At 36.7% G+C, this 22,166-nt stretch overlaps 1 protein-coding gene and 1 long non-coding RNA gene across 2 annotated transcripts in view; both read left to right on the top strand.

Moving 5' to 3' along the window:
* SMC2 (structural maintenance of chromosomes 2) overlaps positions 1-10,313 on the top strand; it is a 51,983-nt gene extending 41,670 nt beyond the window's left edge. Inside the window, exons 22-25 of the mRNA XM_045579948.1 lie at positions 328-444; positions 2,557-2,717; positions 6,327-6,474; positions 7,422-10,313. Of these exons, the coding sequence (XP_045435904.1) occupies positions 328-444; positions 2,557-2,717; positions 6,327-6,474; positions 7,422-7,580 (585 nt within the window). The 3' untranslated portion in view covers positions 7,581-10,313. The remainder of the gene's footprint in view (positions 1-327; positions 445-2,556; positions 2,718-6,326; positions 6,475-7,421) is intronic.
* Positions 10,314-14,344: 4,031 nt separating this feature from the next.
* Positions 14,345-15,122, top strand: LOC118716236. Its single transcript, XR_004987093.1, has 2 exons — positions 14,345-14,818; positions 15,066-15,122. It is a non-coding gene; the product is annotated as an uncharacterized LOC118716236 (long non-coding RNA).
* Positions 15,123-22,166: the final 7,044 nt, after the last annotated feature.

Here is a 22,166-nt window from a genome sequence, read left to right as displayed (position 1 = left end):
AGTGAAAGTTAGTGTCACTGCTGAGACTAACCTTAAAGCATGCAGGGCTACTTTTGAGTTGACATATGACACTTTTCTTTGTGTTTTGGCTTCTAGAATATTAGAAAGGGAATATTAGTGGAGTCCAAATATTTTGGATCCTTGTCATATAAATTCTCATCTAGGTGATATAATTTAATTATAAGAAAAGTAACTATTAATACAGTATATATATTTTTGGTAAATAAGAATTACATAATGTATTGAAAATAATGAAAACTCTTTATTCCTGACTGAATTCTATAATATAAAGTTTTATGTTTTTCCAAAATATTTTTATCTTACTAGTATAATGACTTGATGAAGAAGAAGAGAATTGTAGAAAATGACAAGTCCAAAATACTTGCAACTATAGAGGACCTTGACCAGAAGAAAAACCAAGCCCTGAACATTGCTTGGCAAAAGGTATCTGAATCAAATATAGTATCATTTATTCTTTATGAGACAAAGATGAAGAATATTGGCAATAGGTTATACTCTTAAGTTCAATTGGAAATGCTGGTTTGTGTTTGAAGGAGGTATAGCTCATATTAAATTATAACCTCATAGACCTCAGGTATTTTGTCCTTTAGGACTTGACTACCAATTTGCAAAGGTAAGTGTGTGTCACCCCATCATACTCTTAGTTCTTCTCTGGTTCCTAGGTTATAGTAAAATCCTAAGTCTACCTCTCTGGTTCCTAGGTTATAGTAAAATCCTAATTCTTTAGATATTTGCCCTCTTTCCTTCCCATGAGATCACAGGCTATTTGGAAGAAACCTCAGATACTGCCCACTCACCCTCTGCTTGAAATCGGAAGCAGTATTATTTTCACATCGGGAATCTGTTGGAAAGTTCTCCCCGGGGCTCCTTCAGTTCTACCCTCATGGTTCTTTCCCACACTCATAGAGTGTTTCTATAGTAAGATTTGCACATTCCTTACCACTTAAAAATTAATAAGTATTAGTTAACACATCTTAAAAGAATGTTAATTTTAAATGATTACTTTAAAACAATTCCATAACTTTGGCAGTTAGTATCCCTACTTAATACATGAAGAAACCAAAGCTTATAAAGATGAACTAGCCTACAAAGATCCTACAAAGATCATATATCCAAAAGGTAAAAAAAACCTGAAAGATGGGGATTTCTTTTTTCTAAATTAGTACCTAAGTTAAAACTGCCTTTTATTCCTAACTATTATCACTCATGTTCTTTAAGAACAGGGCAGTAAACAAGGAAGTTTGATATTCTCTTTTACTGGACTCTTAATTTAAAAATCCCAATTACCATATTTGTTTTATGACAACTTTGGAAGATTTAAGGATTTTCATTTATTTCCACTCTCCTGTAGATGTGTACAGTTGCTCTTAAAATATGCATTCTTAGTAAATCTACATTCAGGAGCACTACTGTGTATAAGATTTCCTTATTACTAAAAATACTCATAGGAGAAATATATTTGCCTTTATTTGAATTTGGAGATTTCCCTAGAGAACCTGGGTGTCAAGACCGTGTGTGTGTGTGTGTGTGTGAGTGTATACACCCTCAAATTTGTCTGAACTCTCTAAGGTTATTAGTCATGTCTTTGAGAACAGATGGCCAAATTCTCAAATCATTAAGTGTGTATGCACAAAAATTACCCAATTATAAGCTACCCTATTGGCCCTAAATCTCTGTAATCTCCTACTGTGCCTTGATGAAGATAGGCCAAACAGATTTTTTTTTTTTTAAATATATTTTATTGATTTTCTACAGAGAGCAAGGGAGAGAGATAGAGAGTTAGAAACATCGATGAGAGAGTGTCATCGATCAGCTGCCTCTTGCACACCCCCTACTGGGGATATGCCCACAACCAAGGTACATGCCCCTGACCGGAACCGAACCCAGGACCCTTCAGTCCCCAAGCTGACGCTCTATCCATTGAGCCAAACCAGTCTCGGCCAAACAGCTTCTTTAGCCTCTTTGTCTTAAATTCGAAGACTATTCCTATTCCTTGCCACTTCAACTTCACTAGCTATGAGAAAAAGCATAGAAAGAACCATTCAACACTTTGAGCAGATCTGGTGGTTTGATTTCATGCCTCTTTTTCAGGTTAGCTGATAACCACAGGCCCATCTTACCATACCATTCAATAGAAAACAAGGTTTATAAGAGAATATTTTGTGGCAAAAAGATTTAGTTCTATTTTTGCTTCTCTGTGTCTCAGGATTCCTGTATGATAGCCCACAAAACTACCAGAACTTCAGGGTCGAGTTGAAGGTCCCTCTGGAAGTTAGAACAGGGTTCAATAAACTATTTCTGTAAAGGGACATACACTTTTTTGTATGTGTGTGAGCCAAATAGTCTCTGTTGCAACTAATCAACTCCATGTTTTAGTGCTTGCAGACAGAGAAATTAATTGAATGGATATTGCTAGATTAGTCACATGTGCCATATTTTGCTAACCCTAATTAGAGTAATAAACAACAGAATGCATTGTTGGGTTGCAAATACACCTGTCAACATTGATATTTTAATCTTTTTCCCTCCCCCCAGGTGAACAAGGACTTTGGGTCTATATTTTCTACTCTTTTGCCTGGTGCTAATGCTATGCTTGCACCACCAGAGGGGCAAACTGTGTTGGATGGTCTGGAGTTCAAGGTTGCCTTAGGAAATACGTGGAAAGAAAATTTAACTGAACTTAGTGGTGGTCAGAGGTGAGTAATCCCTTAGGTACATTATAATTACTAATTACTCTTATTACTACCCATCATCTCATTGCCTACCACTTTTATATTTATTTATTTATTTATTTATTTATTATTGATTTTTTGGAGAGAGATAGAGAGCTAGAAATGTCGATGAGAGAGAAACATGGACCAGATGCCTCTTGCACACCCCCTACTGGGGATGTCCCCGCAACCAACATACATGCCCTTGACCGGAATCGAACCCGGGACCTTTCAGTCCGCAGACCGACGCTCTACCACTGAGCCAAACCGGTTTCGGCATGCCTACCACTTTTATATCAGTTTGCATCTTTAACTCTTTGCGTATAGAATTTAATGTTACGTAAGACTATCTGCCTGCCGCGAGTTAGACATGCTTGGACTACACATTTTAGATAAAACATTTTATTAAAATGGTAGGCAAAAATGTAAGAATAATCAACTAGATAAAATAGATGAAAAACAATTATTTTTAGATGAGTAGTCCAGGAGTATGTGCCTGAGAGAAAGGAAATGAAAGTCCTGTTTTCCACCTTAAAAGCCCCTACGTTTACCTCAGCTTTCTTCCTGGGAGCAATTTCTGGAATGCAGCAGTGAGAAATTCCCACAAAGCCCAGTAGTCTCACTAAATGCAGTAACAAGGATTAGAATTAAGTTTATATTATCTCTGAAGTGAAGGCTACTATAGATGCACCTTAGCAAAGTTCATTGCAGGCCTTGAATAAAGCTGATCTGCATGTAACTTAAGTGACTCTCAGAACAAGGGCCAACACTCTTTATTAGCACTTCGCTCTAAACTACTGAGTTAACTAGCCACAAGCTCCAGCATTCTTTAAAGACAACAAAAGTGAGACTCTGAACAACATAACAGTGTGCAGCATATAATAAAAAATTTTGGGTAGATATTTAAAAAAAAATGTGATTCATACCCTAAAGCAGTGGTTGGCAAACCCATTAGTCAACAGCCACAGTTTGCCGACCACTGCCCTAGAGAAAAATCAGTCATTGGAAACAGACCTGGAAATGATAGTCAATAAAACTAACAGATTAGAAAGGTAAATAGATACCATTTCCAAAAATTATTAAAAAATTATTTTAAAAAAAAAAAAAAAAAAAGAATGTGATGAGAGAAATGTAAACTAAGAATTTGAGCCCAGTAGAACTACACAGGTTAAGGATGTTCTGAGGTGAAAGGAAAATGGTAGTGGATAGACATTGAGACCTTCAGGAAAGTCTCCCAGCCTTTCTTGGTGATTCAGACAATCAGTGTACCAAGAGAAATTGAAAGTCATATGGCCTGACTCCTTACCTGTGGAGAACCAAGTTATTAAAATTCCCTAAGCTGAAACCACATTTTGGTTCAGTGGATAGAGCGTCAGCCTGCGGACTGAAAGGTCCCAGGTTCGATTCCAGTCAGGGGCATGTACCTGGGTTGCGGCCACAGCCCCAGTTGGGGGTGTGCAAGAGGCAGCTGATCAATGTTTCTCTCTCATGGATGTTTCTAACTCTCTCCCTTCCTCTCTAAAAAAATATAAAACTCCGTAAGACAAAATTGTGATTGTTCACATAATTGAAGATGGTTATTAATATTTCTTTTGGAAGAGGTACAGTACATAGTTTTTGAATTATTCTCACATGCCCCATAATGCCATGTTACTCTTTTGTACATGGAAAATACTAAGACCCGATCCGTTAATTTCCTTATGAAATCCTTTGTCATTTTATTAAAATGGCAATCCATTCTCTATTTTTCATTATTGATAAAATTCATTTTTTTTTTCTATTGCCTGTCAACCAAAATTGAATTTCACAGTTTAGATACTAGTCATCTAAATGTTTTTCCAAAGTCCTAGAAAATATTTTGAGGAAAATATAAAATGAATGTTTAGTTTGTTATTGGGACCTAAAAATTATTTCCATAATTAAGATGAGAATAAAATTATTTGTAACTATACCACTATTCAGCAAAGTAGTTTAACTCTTGGTGTGTGTTTTTTCCCTCTTCCTGAATGTGTAAGTTTAAAACTCAATGCCTTAAAATTTAGCACAGAGGAACCAAATGGAAAATAATTTTAGGTTGTTCGAGTGACCTCAACTACCTGCTATAGAGGCACATTTAACTCTGTTACTTGTTTATTGTATCATTTAATTCATTTTCTTTGCTAGACATTTTGGTTTTACCTCCTGGGCCCCCTCTGCTTGTGCACACTTTCCCCCCACCCCCACCTGTTTCTTAATAAATACCTATTGGGATACAGTAAGCAAGAAAGTGACAATTTATTCAAGTGCTGCATATAGGGGATATTTGATAATATAGAAAAAGTGTTACACATTCTCTTGTAATTTTCTAATGTTGAATAATTACATTTTGTATTAAAATATAAATTATTACAGTTCTTTATACCAGATTAGAATGAAAATAGCTGCCAGTTAATAGCTACCAGTTAAAGGGAGTTAGCTAGAAGAGAACTTTAAAAGAAGCTGCAGAATCTTAAGAGTGGGTGTCACAACAAATTTTAAATAGATTATATATATACTAGTGGCCTGGTGCATGAAATTCATGCATGGGGGGAGAGAGGGAGTGTCCCTCAGCCCAGCCTGCACCCTGTCCAATCTGGTGTCCCTCGGAGAATGTCCAACCTGCCAGATTGGACTTACCCAAACCGGCAGTCAGACATCCCTCTCGCAGACTGGGACAGCTGGCTCCTAACCACTTGCCAGCCTGCTTGCCCCCAACTATCCCTCTACCGCTGACCTGCTCACCCCCAACTGCTCTCTCTTCCTGGCCTTATCACCTCTAGCCGCCTCTGCTTCAGCCTTGCCACCATGGCTTTGTCCAGAAGGTCTCCCAATCTCATTAGCATATTACCTTTTTATTAGTATAGATGAAGAGATTTACTACAAGGAATTGGCTCATTATTGTGGAGGCTGAGAAGAGACTCAAGAAAGCCAATAGTATTTCAGTCTGAGTGTGAAGACCTGAGAATCAGGAGGACCCAGGGCAGAAATATTCATGTCCCAACTCAAGTTGGGAAGGAGGGAAGAATTCTTTCCTCTACCTTTTTACTATTCAGGCCCTCAGCGGACTGACTGCTATCCACCCACATTGTGATGGGCAGACTGCTTTACTGAGTTCCTATTCAAATGCTAATTTCATCCAGAAATAATGTGTAGCCAGACATCTGAGCATCCTGTGATTCAATCAAGTTGACAGAATTAACCATCCCATAAGGATTGCTTAACCCTCTGGCACTGTGAAGTATTTAGAGTAATGGGCCATAATCTATTCAACTTACTCAAATAGTGCCAATAAAAAAATGGAGAGTTTATGTATGTACATGGATGCATATATAGTATAAGTTTGGAAGAGGGTATCTGAACTAACACTATTACCAAGACAGTTGCTGTTACTTAAGTGTATATAGCCCTCACTCATTTGCCACCTGTGTATATAGCCCTCACTCATTTGCCACCTATGCATTTATCTCTTAGCTAAATCTGTATTTTTCATAATAACAGCAGAGCAGATTTGCTTCAGTTCTTTGGTAAAAAGTGGTAAAAATCAAGTTTTGACAGCTTTCTGTACACTTCTCTTAGGTCTTTGGTGGCTTTGTCATTAATATTGTCCATGCTCCTCTTCAAACCTGCTCCAATTTACATCCTGGATGAGGTCGATGCAGCCTTGGATCTTTCTCACACCCAGAACATTGGACAAATGCTGCGTACTCATTTCACACATTCTCAGGTAAGAACCAGACAGAGTCTTCATTTCAAAAGCATAAATAAAGTCTTAATATTAGTATTTGTTTTTCTAAAACTGTTCTTTAGTAGTGGTTACCATTAATAAGATATTTAAGATTGGGGAATACTAAAGCATTGTATATTTCTTTAAATATTTATTAACATTCAAATGGGTTTAGAATGAAAGAGTTTGGTCTCCTATTAAAGAAAAAGCCAGACATTACAATTGTTGTAGCATGAAGGAGAATCTAATATGTTCCTCGTTAGGAATTTAGGGTTAAATGCAATCATTTTTCTAGATAGTTGCCAAAGATGCAGTCAGAACAAACATGTTTCAGAGATGTATACCTACGTATCAGAACATCATGTGGCACTTGGTAGAGTACTCTTCATTCTCCTGGCTGGAAAGTAGAGGCAGCCCCTTTAAGTTAAGAACTGTTTGTGTTGAACTGGGGCTGACACATATGGTTTATAGATCATGCATTATACAGCTCAGGTCTTCACTTGTGTAGTTATCATAGACTATTTTTATGGCAGCTATTTGCGGACAACAGTGAATTGGTACCTATTAATTATACAAATATAAATGTTCCATTTGAGCTAGTAGGAACTTCAAACCTTGACATTATTCAATGTCCCAGAGAAAAATATTAGAGCTAACAACAAAATAGTTTGTCAGCTACAGATGACCAACAAGCTGTCAAGCAGCAGGAAATATAAACCTGGATAATGAAGTCATCAAGGTAAAATTAAGAAGACTCTTAAAAGGAATATGAAAAGCTAGAATATACTTAGATGTCTAATATTATAATTGGTTGTTACCTACATTTGAGGGTATGAGTTTAAACAATCAAACTATCTCCAAATAATTCTTTAACCTCATTAGTTTTAAAATGTGAACTTTAGATTTTAATAAAAATTATCTTATGTTTTTCCCCCATTTCTCTTAAGTTCATTGTGGTGTCTCTAAAGGAAGGTATGTTCAACAATGCAAACGTCCTTTTCAAAACCAAGTTTGTGGATGGTGTTTCTACAGTAGCCAGATTTACTCAATGTCAGAATGGAAAGGTCCCAAAGGAAACCAAGGCCAAGGCCAAAGGACCCAAGTGATCACACGTGGAAGCGAAAAGGATGAATTTATTCCTTCACCTTGACCTGCCTTTTTAAACAGACTTTTTAAGAACCTGGGATTTATCTCTCTTGTTTATATAAAGATATAATGTTATTTTATTTTGTTACTTGATCCATATTTTCTCTTCCTTTATATAATCACTTATAAGTGAACATGATTCCTCTTTTTCTTAATTAGTTTAACTATGGTCCAATTACTGTAATTGTGATTTTATGCATGTCATCAATTATTTTTCTTACACAAGTCTTGTAGATTAGGGAGCCTGAGATACCTGTTTGGGGGAAATTCTGTTTGTAAAAGCAAAAATACAAAGAAACAGATAACATTAGATTATGGAATAAATATCGCTGATAATCAGCTTTAATTTCTAAGATAAAATTAGTGTTTTCTATTGATAATAAAGTTACTAGGTAAGGAAGAATTAAAAAGCAAGGAGCTGGACCAACAACGGGAACATGGAGCAAGGTGTTAGGCACATTCTGACCAATTTGTGGTTATTCCCTGAGAAAATAATGCTAGATCCCCGATTCAGATTCAAATGACAGAAATCAAGACCTATTTCCCATTTTGTGATGTTTGAATATCATGTTTGTAGATGCTCAGTAATTGATCTGTACATGTGTAATTTAAAAAAAATCTTTATAAATATTTCAGTAGAAATTTAGGAGAAAGGTATATTGCATACTGCTCTCTGGTGCAAGTTTATCTGAAGTCTCCCAATATTTCTGTCAGCCTTTTCATAATCTAGTCAATAACAAGCTATTGGTGGATGTGAATGTAGAAGCCAACTGACCAAATGAAATTTGACTTTTCTTTAGTCTAATATATTTGTAAGTAAATTAGATCCCTCTGTTTAACCGAAAGAACTCAAAATTTGATTGTGTCTTCTACTCTCCAGTTCAAAAGGATGGTGTTTCTTTAAGAACTCAAAAGATTGTCCTGACAAACAACCTAAGTTAGTGTTTCTAGGTAAATATCCCCAGTGTCTCCAAACTCTGAATCTTAAAAAGCTCTGACATGATCTCCTTTGATCTTGGGTATTTATTTTGATCCCACACCCTTCATATTTCAGTTCTAATTCCTTTGTTTTTTTCCTTTCCCTAATATATGCTCATCCTTATTGGCCATGGATTTAATATTTTTCATCATTTTTATGCATATGTGAGCATGTCAGATAGCACACAGGTAACTGATATGGGATACCTTGGAAAGGATTGAATCTGGAGTTAGTCCTGACTGCTGTGGCAGGCGAGGGGAGTAAATGCTGTTACAGGAAGCCCAATACCACAGAACAGACATAAGAAAATTATTTCCTCCCAAATGCATTGCAAATTGTTTGCCAAAACAGTTTACACTGTCACAGTATAGTATACCTGTTGGCCACAGCCTAGTCAGCAAGGCTGTTAATTTTAATACTTGTGACTTACTAGTTATAAAATGGCACTTCATTGTTATTTAACTAGTATTGTGTAAAGATCTGTGTGGAGTATTTTTGCCATATGTACTAATTTTCTTTCCTTTGCTATAGATTATCTTTGTTTACTTTCCTAATTTTTGTCATATGCTCTATGATGAAAATCCTCAAACATTAAATTTTTGTGAGTAATGTTTTTATTCTTTGATTAGAGGGAGGACAGTTAGTAGAATGGGGACATTATTTCACACATCTGCAATTATATGAGTAATGTTTATTGAGCTCTATCTACACATTAGACACTATTCTCACATGCACATATTTTCATTTTTAACCTATTAATGGCCCAGTGAGGTAGTACTGTGTCAGGATCATATCTGAGGAAACTGAATTGAACAGAGTTAGACTTGCCCACCATGATACACAGTTCAGTGGCAAAGCCGAGATACAAATGTTAGCAGTTGGTCTCCAGAACCTATGAGGTACTACTGCCTGACAGCTTGAACATTTGTGTTTGTATGTAACCCATTTAAGAGGTACCTATATGAGCAGGATACACAACATGTGAATTAGCTACAGGAAGAATCTCAAAATGTTTGAAGACTTTTAGTTTTAGCATTTCAAGTACACTAACAACAAATGCAAAAAACAGACTTGAGAATCCCTCTTCCAATGGTGGGGTTCCCGGTCATGTCAGCTTCAGTTGGCAGTTTTATTTCTTTTTTATCATGTAACTTCTTTATAGCCTGTTACTATTATGAATTAGCTTGCTTAATTTCTTACTATTAAACCAGCCTTGTGTCCCTGGAATAATTAATCCCCACATGCTCCTATTGTATATAGTTCTTTTTATGTATTGTTGGATTCAATTTGCTCATAATTTGGTCATGACATTTTTATGTTTCCATGAGTGGCATCGGTCTGTAGGCTTTTTTTTTTCTTTCTTTTTCTCTTCTTCTTTCAGCCTTTGTTTAGTTCCAGGGTAATGAATTGTGAAGTGTTTTTAATTTTTTGGAGTGTATTTAACTTTCCATTATAATGGGTAGTTTTTTCTTAACTGATTGTTAGTTTAATTTTGTTATGGTCAGGGTATATCATTTTAATTTTTTTTAAAAATCAGAAAGAAAATAATAGATTTAAATGCTTCTCTTAGAAAACAAAGAGGTACAAATTCAGTGGTCAAAGGTTCTATTTTAAGCTATATCTTTAAGATAAGAACAAAGTAAACCCAAATTAAATAGATGGAAATCAAATAAAGAGTAGAAATCAACAACATGTAAAACAAAAACAATGGAGGGGGGGAAAAAATCAATGAAACTAATATCTAGTCCTCAAAAGAGCAACAAAATTGGAATATTTCTAATTAGGCCAAGTAAACCAGAGGGATTAGAAGTCACTAGTATCAGGAATGAAATTAGAGTTGCCACTATGGATCCTACCTAAATTAAAAGCATACAAAATCATGACCATTCTTTATGCCAATAAATTCAATAATTTGGACAAGATAGAAAAACCATTAGGAAAATAAAACTCACCAAACCTGGCACAAGGATAGAAAACCTGACTAGCTTCACATCTGTTAATGCAGTGGAAATTATCTTCCCACAAAGAAAACTCCAGTATTATATGGTTTTACTTGTAAATTTTACCAGTGAAGGAAGAAATAACATCAGTGTTACAGTCTTATAGAAAACAGATGGAGAAGGGAGTATCTCCAACTTGTTTTGTGAGAGCAGTGTCATTCTAATACAAAAACTTGACAAAGACATTACAAAACAAAATTATAGGGCTGTAGTCCACAAACAAAAATTCTGAAAATATTAGCAAATTGAATCTAATATCTATAAAAGGCCATTTTCAAGTTGTTTTCAACAGATGGTACTGACATATTTACACAGAAAAACAAATACAGACCCTTCACACACATGTAAAGGCATCACAGCACACACTACTGGTAGTACTGTGCCATTTTCATGGCCGTGTATCTGAATGTTTTTTAATGGCAGTTTCAGAGTATCTGATGGAACTATTCCAATTTACTTTTATATCAACCGGCTGAGTACATGGCTTTAATCATTGGAATGACCAAGTGGGGATTATGTATAAGTTCTGCATACCAAATCATGATGTGTATTTTGCAAAATGTAATTATTTCACTTGGGGTCTGAAGTATCTGCTTTTTTATTTATTCTCCCACGGAATACCATAACATACAAAAATATTAAGTCTATGGTATTTAGTAGACATTCCTCAAAACTGAACAAAGTTAGCCTGCCATAAGAAGCTGATATATCTGTTGCAAGTAAGAAAATTGAGGCTTTCAAGTAAAAATTAGAGTTTTGGCAAACTTGTATTCATCATTGTGAACGTGACATTTTCTCAATACTTAGACTTTTCTTGCCCTGGCAGTGTGGCTCAGTGGTTGAACATCAGCTCATGCACCAGGAGTCGCAGGTTTAGCTCCTGGTCAGGGCACATACCCAGGTTGTGGGCTCGACTCCCAGCAGGGGGTGTGCAGGAGGCAGCCGGTAGATGTTGATATATGTTTCTCCATGTTTCTGTCTCTCCTCTCATCCTAATAAAAACAGGTGTTTTGTGTGTGTTTTTTAACTTTTCTCATAAATGGGTTTTTTAATATAACATTTTGAAGATCTGCATCACCTGGTGAATGATATTTTCCACTGTCCAATGTGCAATGTTAGAAAATCCTGCCTGGGTAAAATAGTTGTTGTAAGTACAGTAAAGACCAATGGATTTTAATGTTAGAGCAGTTGTTGGCAAACTGCAGCTTGCGAGCCAAATGAAGCTCTTTGGCCCCTTACGTGTTCTAACGCCACTTCAAAATAGACTCACCCAGGCCGAAAACCAACTTGTGCCCATGGGCCACGAAGTTTTAATCACACTGCCTGTGTGTGCCTGCAAGTGGTATTTTGTGGAAAAGCCACACTCAAGGGGCCAGAGAGCCGCATGTGACTTGCTAGCCACGGTTTGCCGTCTGTGTTAGAGTATGAGAACTTTATTGGTCTGGTACAGATTCCACATTACAACTAACTTGTAAGAAGCTATTGTCTCATTTTGTTCTTAGTATCAAGAAGGAATATTAAATTATCTAGTACTACTAGTATATATTCTCAACTACACATTCTCAACTCTGGATGAGAAACTAGAGTAATTTGTCCATTTATATAGCTAGGAAGTGGCTCGAGCAGTGGGCACGTGGGCAGGACTTAAACTCAGACTGGCTGAAGAGCCGGTACTGTTAGGTACACTCTTGGGTTTGTGCCTGGAGCTGAAATAGTATTACCATTAAGCCTTGTTTGCATCGACCCTAGTCATGCATGGGTGGGAGCAAGGAGAGATAGATTTACATACATAGCAGAGGAAAAGGTTGCAGTTCTAAGGTTCATGCTAGTGGATCATTTTATGCCAATCTGGTGAGATAGTATGGCAACTCATCCCTAAACTTCAGAATGGTAAGAAGCTGTCCTTGCCTCCAATTAAGGACCAGTGTTTTCTTCAACAAATTAAGGGTTTACATACCCTTACAAGACAATTTTTTTTATGAGGATTATGAGATGAGCTTTGTTATTTGATGGCCACTAAGAATTTTCTGAAGTTCTCTCGAACTTGAAGCTCATTCTTGCTTCATTCTGTGTATTGGACCTGGTGCACATTACTACCTGTTCAGACAACATGGCATTGTAAGCCCTCTAGTCTCCCACATTGTTTAGCCCCGTTTTGTCTTAAACTAACTGCCTTTCTGGAACCTATATTCCATCCCGTCTGCAGCAGTGGCCACTCTGCACACAGCTTTGTCTCTACAGTCAGTGTGACAGTCACTATTCCATTCCTAGCAACAGTGTGCCCATCCTTGAAGCATCTACTCAAAATCTGTCACCACCTCTTTGGGTCCTTCTCTGTGCCCACCCCCTGGCATGAGGCACCAAGTATTCCATAGTGGTAATGAACACGTGTCTTTGTTCTAATAGGCTATTAACTACTGGGCGCATCTTTTTAGAGCCCATACCGTAGCCTGTTTCCTTCATCTCAAAGATGATTTGCTTAATATGTGAGCAGAATCATAAAAATTAAAGACGGAACAGACCACGGTATTTAGTTCATGTACCACACTGGATTAGCAAACTGACGAGGAGAATGTTTGACCTGAAAAGTCACTATTAGGATTTTGTCTTATTCCCGTGCTAGTAATAAAGTGTCGCAGTAAAAATTTAAAAGCAAAGATTTCATGCTGGAGATGTTTCCTCCTAAGAATTAAAGCCATCATTGTCCTATTATATTATATACATTCTATTCAGTACTTCCTATTTTTATAGGCCTGGAAATTATGTAAATTGTTTAAAGTTGTGCTCCAAAGTTAACGTTTTGATTTCACATCTTTCAACTTCAATCATAGACAAAATTTTACTCCCTTAAACGCTCTTATCTCCTTTGTCTAATATTAATTGACAGATGTGGGTTTCTTCTGGGGCTCTCCTGTTTCATTAATCTATATGTATGTCTTTATGCCAGTTCTATGCTGTTTTGATTATTACAGCCTTGTATAGTTGGTTGTCAGGTAGTGTGATACCTCCAACTTTGTCCCTTCTCAAAATTGCAGAAGCTATTCAGGTTCTTTGTGGGTCCATAATTTTTTTTTTTGAATTATTCTAGTTCTGTGAAATACATCATTGGTATTTTGATACAAATTGTATTCAGTCTACAGATTGCTTTGGGTAGTATGGATATTTTAGTGTTATTAATTCTTCCTATCAGTGAGGATGACATATCTTTCCATTTATTTGTATCTTCAGTATCTTATAATTTTCTGAGTACAGGTCTTTTACCTCCCTGGTTAGGTTTATTCCGTGTGTGTGTGTGTGTGTGTGTATGTGTGTACTCGCGTGCGCAGTATATCACTAATCAAATAAATGCAAATTAAAATTATGAGACATCACCTCACATCTGCAAAATGGCTACCATCAATAAATAAACATGGCTACCATCAATAAATAAACAAGTGTTGGTGAGGATGTGGAACTCTGTGTACTCTTGGTGGGGATGCAGATTGATATAGCTACTGCAGAAAACAGTATGGAGGTTCCTCAAAAAGTTAAAAATGGAAGTGCCTATATATAACCCAGGAATTCCACTTCTGGGTTATTTATCTGAAGAAACCCAAACACTAATTGTGAAAAAAATACATGCACCCCTATGTTCACTGCAGCGTTATTTACAATAGCCAAGATATAGAGGCAATCCCAAGTACCCATCAATAAATGAGAGGTACATTTATACAATGGAATAGTACTTAGCAAAAAAAAAAAAAAAAAAAAAAAAAAAAGAAAAGAAAGAAAAAGAAATCTTAACCATTTGAGACAGAATGGATGGGTCTGGACCCTAGAGGGTCTTATACTCAGTAAACTAAGTCAAAAAGACAAATACCATATTTCACTTATATGTGGAATCTAAAGGACAAAATAAACGAACAAAATTGAACAGACTTGGTCACAGAGAGCAGATTGGCGGCTACTGTAGGGGAAGAGTGTCGGGGGACTGGGTGAAAGAGGTGAAGGGACTAAGAAACAGATTGTTACAGAACAGTCACTGGATGTAAAGTACGACAGGGAATACAGTCAATAATTCAATGACTATGGTGCCAGGTGGGTACTATCGAGGGGAACACTTGGTAAGGTATGATGTCCAACCACTATTCTGTACACCTGAAACCAGTACAAAATAATATTGAAAGTAAACTAATTGGGGGAAAAATCATTTAAGTCCCTTAGTAATTTAGATATAAAAGTTTGCTATAGCCGGGACCGGTTTGGCTCAATGGATAGAGCGTCGGCTTGGGGACTGAAAGGTCCCGGGTTCGATTCCGGTCAAGGGCATGTACCTTGGTTGCGGGCAGATCCCCAGTAGGGGGTGTGCAAGAGGCAGCTGATCGATGACTCTCTCTCATCGATGTTTCTAACTCTATCTCTCTCCCTTCCTCTCTGTACAAAATCAATAAAATATATAAAAAGAAAAAAAAGAAGAAAAAAAAAAGTTTGCTATATTGCTTATTTCTCAGGATTAAAAATTCAAAGCACATGTTAATTTGAAGAAAAAACAAAAAAGTAAGTTTCCTACCCTGAGATTGCTTCCAGCTCAGCATAAGGAAGCAGGTGTTAAACATATCCTGATTACTTCTGCCTTATTACCTCTGCTTTGAGGGACTAGAAAGCACATGAGTAATTTACTTTTATAAATAATTCCAATACCCTAAGCCACATCTTCCACTTCCTCTCTCACATAATTCCCATCAGGCCTAAATGGGCCAGAGGTGGACTAAGCTGCTACCTTGCTATTCCCTGGTGGGTTCTACTGAAAAATACCACAAAATGTGGACTGAAGATAAAGAGAAAACAAGCATACGGACTTCACAGTTTTATCTCTTCCTGATTTTAACAAAGGAGCCGCTATTCTCCCAGATGAGAAAACACAGGCTCAGAGAAGGTAATTTCCTCCCTCCCAGTTAAGGTGCAACAGAATCAGAATTTGAATGTGCCTAATCCCAGTGTTCATCATCTTTCCGCTTCAGTTGTTTCTAAAACATGTTGCTTAACGTAAAAACTAAAGGAAACATACTTTCCACACAAGATATACTCTAATATGTATGAACATAAACTTCGAAATGAACTTTGCCTTCCATTCCAATAAAACTTTAAAATAGAAAATACAAAGTAAGTACAAACAATTACAATGTTTAGCTTAATAACACTTATCTAATTATGCCAGTAGAGGATGGAATAGAATTGTCTGGAGTGAAGACTATGGTAAGTGCAGCAGAGCAGGCTAATTGGAGTTTAGCATGTCCATGTGAACCAGGGAATGACTCATTTGCGCCCCCATTCCTCACTGTACCCCACTCAAACTGCACGGCACAGTGTCATCTGGTCTTCATAACACACCGTGTGCCTTTTAAGAACACCTGTTTCATTTCATGGCACACTGCATTAAAAGACAGCTACTTCATCCTAGAGGGATTGTTATGTGAGTATAAACCACTCAGGGTTTAAGATGCAAGTTGTTGAGATGAACCCCAGATAGGTAGATACTCCTTTTTAATGTTATCAAAAGCACAAAACTAAGTATCTAGGAGACATTAGACTCTTTAGAATGTATCCTGACTCCTCCCCAGAGATGCTCCAATTGCGATTTGGAAAGGACCACACGAGAGCATACTGAAGCTGCGTTTGCATGATTTGGATAGAGGGTCGTCCTCTGGCAAAGGCCAGGCACCTTCTGTGGGCGCATACGGACTGGTATCCCTCATCTGTTCCTTTGTGCTTGTGTGACGTTCCTCCCCTCCCTGGAAGCGGACAGCTTCAGAACTCAGTTACTTTGGATCTAAGGAAAAATTGCTAGAATAGCTCTCTCACTTTGGGTCTAATTTTTAATTTCTAAAGCCCTGTAAGAATGCCAAAGGTAATATAACTTGTGGCAGATGTTTTTGCAGAAGGCTCATTATGGTACCTGTAACCAAACCCCTGCTGTTTATTTGTAAAACATAGCTCAAGGCATGAAGGCTCTGATTACTTCTGTGTAAGAGAAGGAAGGGAATGAACCTTTACTGGAAGCCAAGGCAATAAATGCCATTCCAGAAAAGAGGGAGGGGCATGCATAATTGTCATAATTTAAAAAAATTTTTAAATATATTTTATTGATTTTTACAGAGAGGAAGGGAGAAGGGGAAAGAGTTAGAAACACCGATGAGAGAGAAACATCGATCAGCTGCACACGCCCCACTGGGGATATGCCTGCAACCAAGGTACATGCCCTTAACCAGAATCAAACCCGGGACCCTTCAGTCCGCAGGCCAATGCTCAATCCACTAAGCCAAACCAGTTTGGGCCATAATTGTCATTTTAAATCTAACTGTATATTAAATGTGCATGTATATTAAATAGAAAGAACACTGAATGTTGGAGAACTGAAAGTATTTCTATGCCTGAGATACAGGTGAGTAAATGGAATCAAGAAATAAAACTGGAGGATGTGAAGAAAAGAGAACCCTTGTGTACTGTTGGTGGGATTGTATATTGGTTTTCCACTGTGGAAAACGTAGTTTGGAGCTCCCTCAAAAAATTAAAAATAGAACTACCATATGATGCAGCAGTCTAATTTCTGCATATTTAAAGAAATGAAAACACTAAACTCAAAAATATATGCACATCATGATCAATGCAGCATTATTTACAATAGCCAAGATATAAAAACAACCTCAGTGTCCATCAATAGACTGTTGGATAAAGAAGATGTGGTATATATAGCCAATTTTTCAGCCATTAAAGGAAGAAACTCTTACAATTTGTGACAACATGGGTGTATGTTGAGAGCAATATGCTAAATAAAATATGAATATTGTATGATCTCACTTACACATTCAATCTAAAATAGATAAACCAACAAGACAAAAAACCCTGAGCTCATAGTTACAGGAGAACAGATTGAGGGTTGTCAGAGATGAGGTGTGGGTGATGGGTGAATGGAGTCATAAGGTCCAAACTTCCAGTTAGAAAAAAAGTCAAGAGTATGTAATATACAAGCATGGTGACTATACTTAATAATACTGTTTTACATATTTGCAAGTTGTTGAGATGTTAAAAGTTCTCACCACAAGAAATTTTGTAGCCATGTACACTGATGGATATTAATTGGACATATGATCATTTCATGATATATTATAAATATTAAATCATGTTATATACCTGAAACTAACACAATATTATCTCAATTATACCTCAATTTTTTTAAAAGTTCAGAGTTAGGACTGGATTGAGAAAAGTCTACTTGACTAAACTATCCTCTTAAATCTGACTTTAACGAATAATTGATGTTAGAAAAAAACTTATCAGAAATCAGAAGACTGAAATTGAAACTCTATCCTGAAATATAAAAGGAAAATGGTCAAACAGAAGAAAAACAGTGTGCTACAAATTATTAAAATGTGGATTTAAGCCCATCATCCAACCTTGAAAATTTAGCACAATTCTAAGAAGAGCAATAATCTGAAACAAAGTGTTCCCAAATGGGGAGAAAAATGCTGCAAAAGCAGGTAAAAGATGTTCCTGAATTTTAGGCAAAATTGATGGAAAAGCCATACTTTGTCTATGCCTTCTGATTTGTTGTTATTGTTGTTGTTGTTGTTGTTGTTAAAAAGGCACTACCTGTAACAATTAGAATTGTGTTGCATTCAAACTGGAATTCATGGTGTGAACATTGTCAGTTCACTAACTTTTCAATCCCAGGCACACAGAAAATCTATCATACCTTTTGGTGCCTGCTGCTTTCTGTAAACTACAGACATGACCACAGACTGAACCCAAGATGGGAATGAAGTTAGACTAGATGCTTAACCTCAAGAGCCAGTTTAGGCAACAGTGTCAATCAGCCCAGGCCTCAAGCATTCTCCTTCCTTCTCCCTCTGAACCAGTGGCAGGTCTTACTGACAAACCTGATTCTGCTTTCGCCTGGCCTCTTTTTGCTCACTAATCACCGACCGGCATGTTCTTGTAGGTCCTTTGCTAATATTTCTACAGGAAATTTTCCAAAAAAACAATTTATTTCTCCAAAGCCCTGTTCCTAACCCATTCCCAAGCCCAGCCTTAGTTTCCGGCACCACAGCCCTAGCTCCTCCTGCTTGTCTGGGAAGAAAATATGGAATCTGTACATTTAGCTAAAAATATTGTAACAAGCATTTTGGTCCAAAAAAAATTTTTTTAAAAGAACATCAAGTTCAGAAGAATAATGCCATGTACACATTTTTGGTGTATGTTATGTATTTGGAATATACACTTTTTCTAAAAAATAAGTGCATGCATAATTTGCATATATCTTTAAGTGTTTTTTTCTTTACTACATAATTTTAAATTATACCTATAATCTAAAACATACACTTTTATATACATATACTTTATATAAATGTATATACAATTTAAACTATATTCCATAACATTATGGCATATATTTGCATCCATTTCCATATACACACATGCTACAGGTATACATGTGCTATACAGATCTATCTGATCATGTTATTCTTTTAAAACGAAGCAATGTATTTACATTTAAATGACAATTATGGAAATTGTTCATAATAAGAGGAAAGATAATGTATGAAAGACATGTGTCTTTTTAAAAAGAAGTTGTACATATACATACCATATATGTAGTGTATTTTTTAATGTATAAAACAGAAAAATCAGTATTTTTAGCCAACCTAATAAGTGTGGATCTTTTTATTATTTCCAGACATTGTAGTTGTAAATAACTTTGCAGTGAACATCACTGTAGCTAAATCTTTGCACAACATTCTGTTTTTTCAAAACCTGTTACATGATAGGTATCTAATAAGTATCAAATGAAAAATTTTAAAACATTTGTAAATTTAATTGTAAACATATAATTCTGCCTTTCATAAAAATCTTTCCAATACTGAAAAAAATAAATAGAATATATTTTATTACTTAGGATGTTGCTATGACCTTGTAACTATCTCTGTCTTTTGTCTATTTCCATTGCTCACACTACTTCCATTGTCCTTCTAAAAAACAGGTCTACCTGATCATGTCATTCTTTTAAAACTGTTACTTATTCTCTATTGTCCACAAACTAAACATGGGCGGTTATATTTAACTGTAGTCCCATACTGCCAGGCTCCGTGTCTACCACCCCACCCCCTCACATTCCCCCCCACCCCATTCAGAGTGCTCCATCCACTGGGTGACACACACATTCAGCCACATCCCATGACAAGTCAGGAACAATTTATCCAGCCACTCTAACCAGCTCTTACCAGCCCTCCTCAACCATGTAGTGCTCTCCTCCCAAAACTTGTTCCCTGTAAGAGTTATAATCCCTTTTTCCAAATCCTGGGTATTTCTGACTCAGCCCTTTATATCTTGTTAAATATAATAAAGAAAAGCGCACAAACCATAAGAGCATAGCTAAGAGGGAACACATCTACCCAAGTGGCAGGGAGCTGTGTTGGCCCCGGAATACCTGTAGGAAGGGTTAGGAGGGGAAATACCGTGAAGGGGATGCCACTTGAAGTTGCATTTACATAGCTTCATTCCCAAGAAAGCAGAACATGATGAGGAAAATAAGACTGTTTTTTGTTGTTATTGATGGTGGTGTTGTGTGTTTTTTTGTTTTTTTTTTTTTTTTTTTTTTTTTTTTTTGTGTGTGTGTGTGTGTGTGTGTGTTTTGGGGGGGGGGGGGTTGCAGTTATAAGCCTGAGTCTGTACCTAGTTAATCAGTATCCCTAATGCACATTCTATTTAGCCTATAATCGAGTCATTGCCCCTTCCTTAATTATCTGGTCTTGCAAGACCTGTTTACCTAGATACTCCCATTTTACAGAGGCATAAACCATGAACCATACACAAGCCCAGGAGGAGGTTATCAGCGCTGGCTCCAAACCAGGCCTTCAGGTGTGGTCTCATGGCCTCCATCCCAACACATGGGGTTTTTTGCAAAGCCCATGAAAGATTCATATTTGGGGGACAAAGAAACCAAAGGGTATAAAGAGAAATCTTCCTCCATACTGGCTTGCTCAAGATTTGGAAATGGGCTCCCCCGAGTCACGGTACTAGTACATCTGGAAATAAATGGGTTTTTCATGTATCTCTGAGTACTCCTGTGTGTAGTTTTCATAAGTTCTGTAACAAACATGGATAGTAAATAATAAAGCAACTCAGTCCTAGGAACTGGGCCAAGGAGGGAGTAAACTAGCAGAAATGCCATCTATTGACAACAGGTGAATTTGATAATGACACAGTATGGTGGTAGCATGGAGAAACAATGACACATTATGGCCTTAAAAACTACAAATTACTATGCCTGTCAGTTTTAGATATCATATCCTCCTCTAACCTTGGCATCCTTTAAGAGGGTGGGTGCTAGTCTGATAGAGGAGCTACAGAACAAACATGAAACAACTTGCTTAGAACGACTGCTAGCATGAGGCAGAACAGAGAAAGCTTCTTAATTTAGATTTCATCATCAAGACTAAAACAGTATGGGAATTTGAAAAGGTAGAAAGTCTTAGGAAGCATGCCAATTATTAGATGTTAAATTGTTCTTTTCATTATGAAAACAATTTAATTTAGTGCATCATCAAGGGATAATATTATGGTCAATGTCCTAGTTGTAATAATATATTAATAATTTTTAGATTGTTCATAGGGCATATGAGTACTATTTTATGATTTATGAGGTTATATAGATGTTAAAACCATTTTTGCTATAAAGCAATTTATTCTCAAAAAGGATTAAAATCATTAACATTTAAGGAGTCATTTCACTTAGGAAGAAAAATACAGAAAAATTAACAGATCTTTCCTCTTCTCAGTAGACATGTCAAACACTTGCATTTATCCATAAATAGGTCAAATGGGCCATTTGTAAAACAAAACACTTACAGTTCTTATGTCAAAGAGTGGTGAAATCATTTAACACATGAAAGAAAGGAAACTGCAGGATAATTCAAAACCACCCAACTAAGTAAAAATGGTCTAATAAAAACTATTGAATGTTCTTAAGTGTTTTTAAGTATCTTACATGTCATGACTCTGATTTATCAGAACAGTAATGACAGTAAGTTTTAACACTCTTGTAAGGATCACAATAATTTCTAAGGTTTTCAAACTTCAATTTTGGGGGTTCAAATTCCAAGGAAAATGGAGTAAACACATTCTATCCTATCTCTCCCACTTATTAAAACTAAAAACCCTGGACAAAATGCAGAAAGACACCATCTGAGAACTCTTTTTTTTTTAATAATATATTTTATTGATTTTTCACAGAGAGGAAGAGAGAGAGCTAGAAACATCGATGAGTGAGAAACATCCATCAGCTGCCTCCTGCACACCCCACACAGGGTGCCCGCAACCAAGGTACATGCCCTTGACCGGAATCGAACCTGGGACCCTTCAGTCCGCAGGCTGAAGCTCTATCCACCGAGCCAAACCGGTTTGGGCCATCTGAGAACTCTTAAAAAAATGAAAACTTGAGAATCACCAGACAGCCTTGCATCTCTCGTTTTGTTTTGTTTTGTTTTGTTTTGCTTCCATGACCCCTCCATGGGTTTTAGGGCATCCTAAAC

The sequence above is a fragment of the Pipistrellus kuhlii genome, unplaced genomic scaffold (genome assembly GCF_014108245.1).
Source record: "Pipistrellus kuhlii isolate mPipKuh1 unplaced genomic scaffold, mPipKuh1.p scaffold_m20_p_12, whole genome shotgun sequence".
Taxonomy (NCBI): domain Eukaryota; kingdom Metazoa; phylum Chordata; class Mammalia; order Chiroptera; family Vespertilionidae; genus Pipistrellus; species Pipistrellus kuhlii.
The sequence above is the reverse complement of the archived record's forward strand: the minus strand, read 5'-3'. Positions and strand labels throughout refer to the sequence as shown.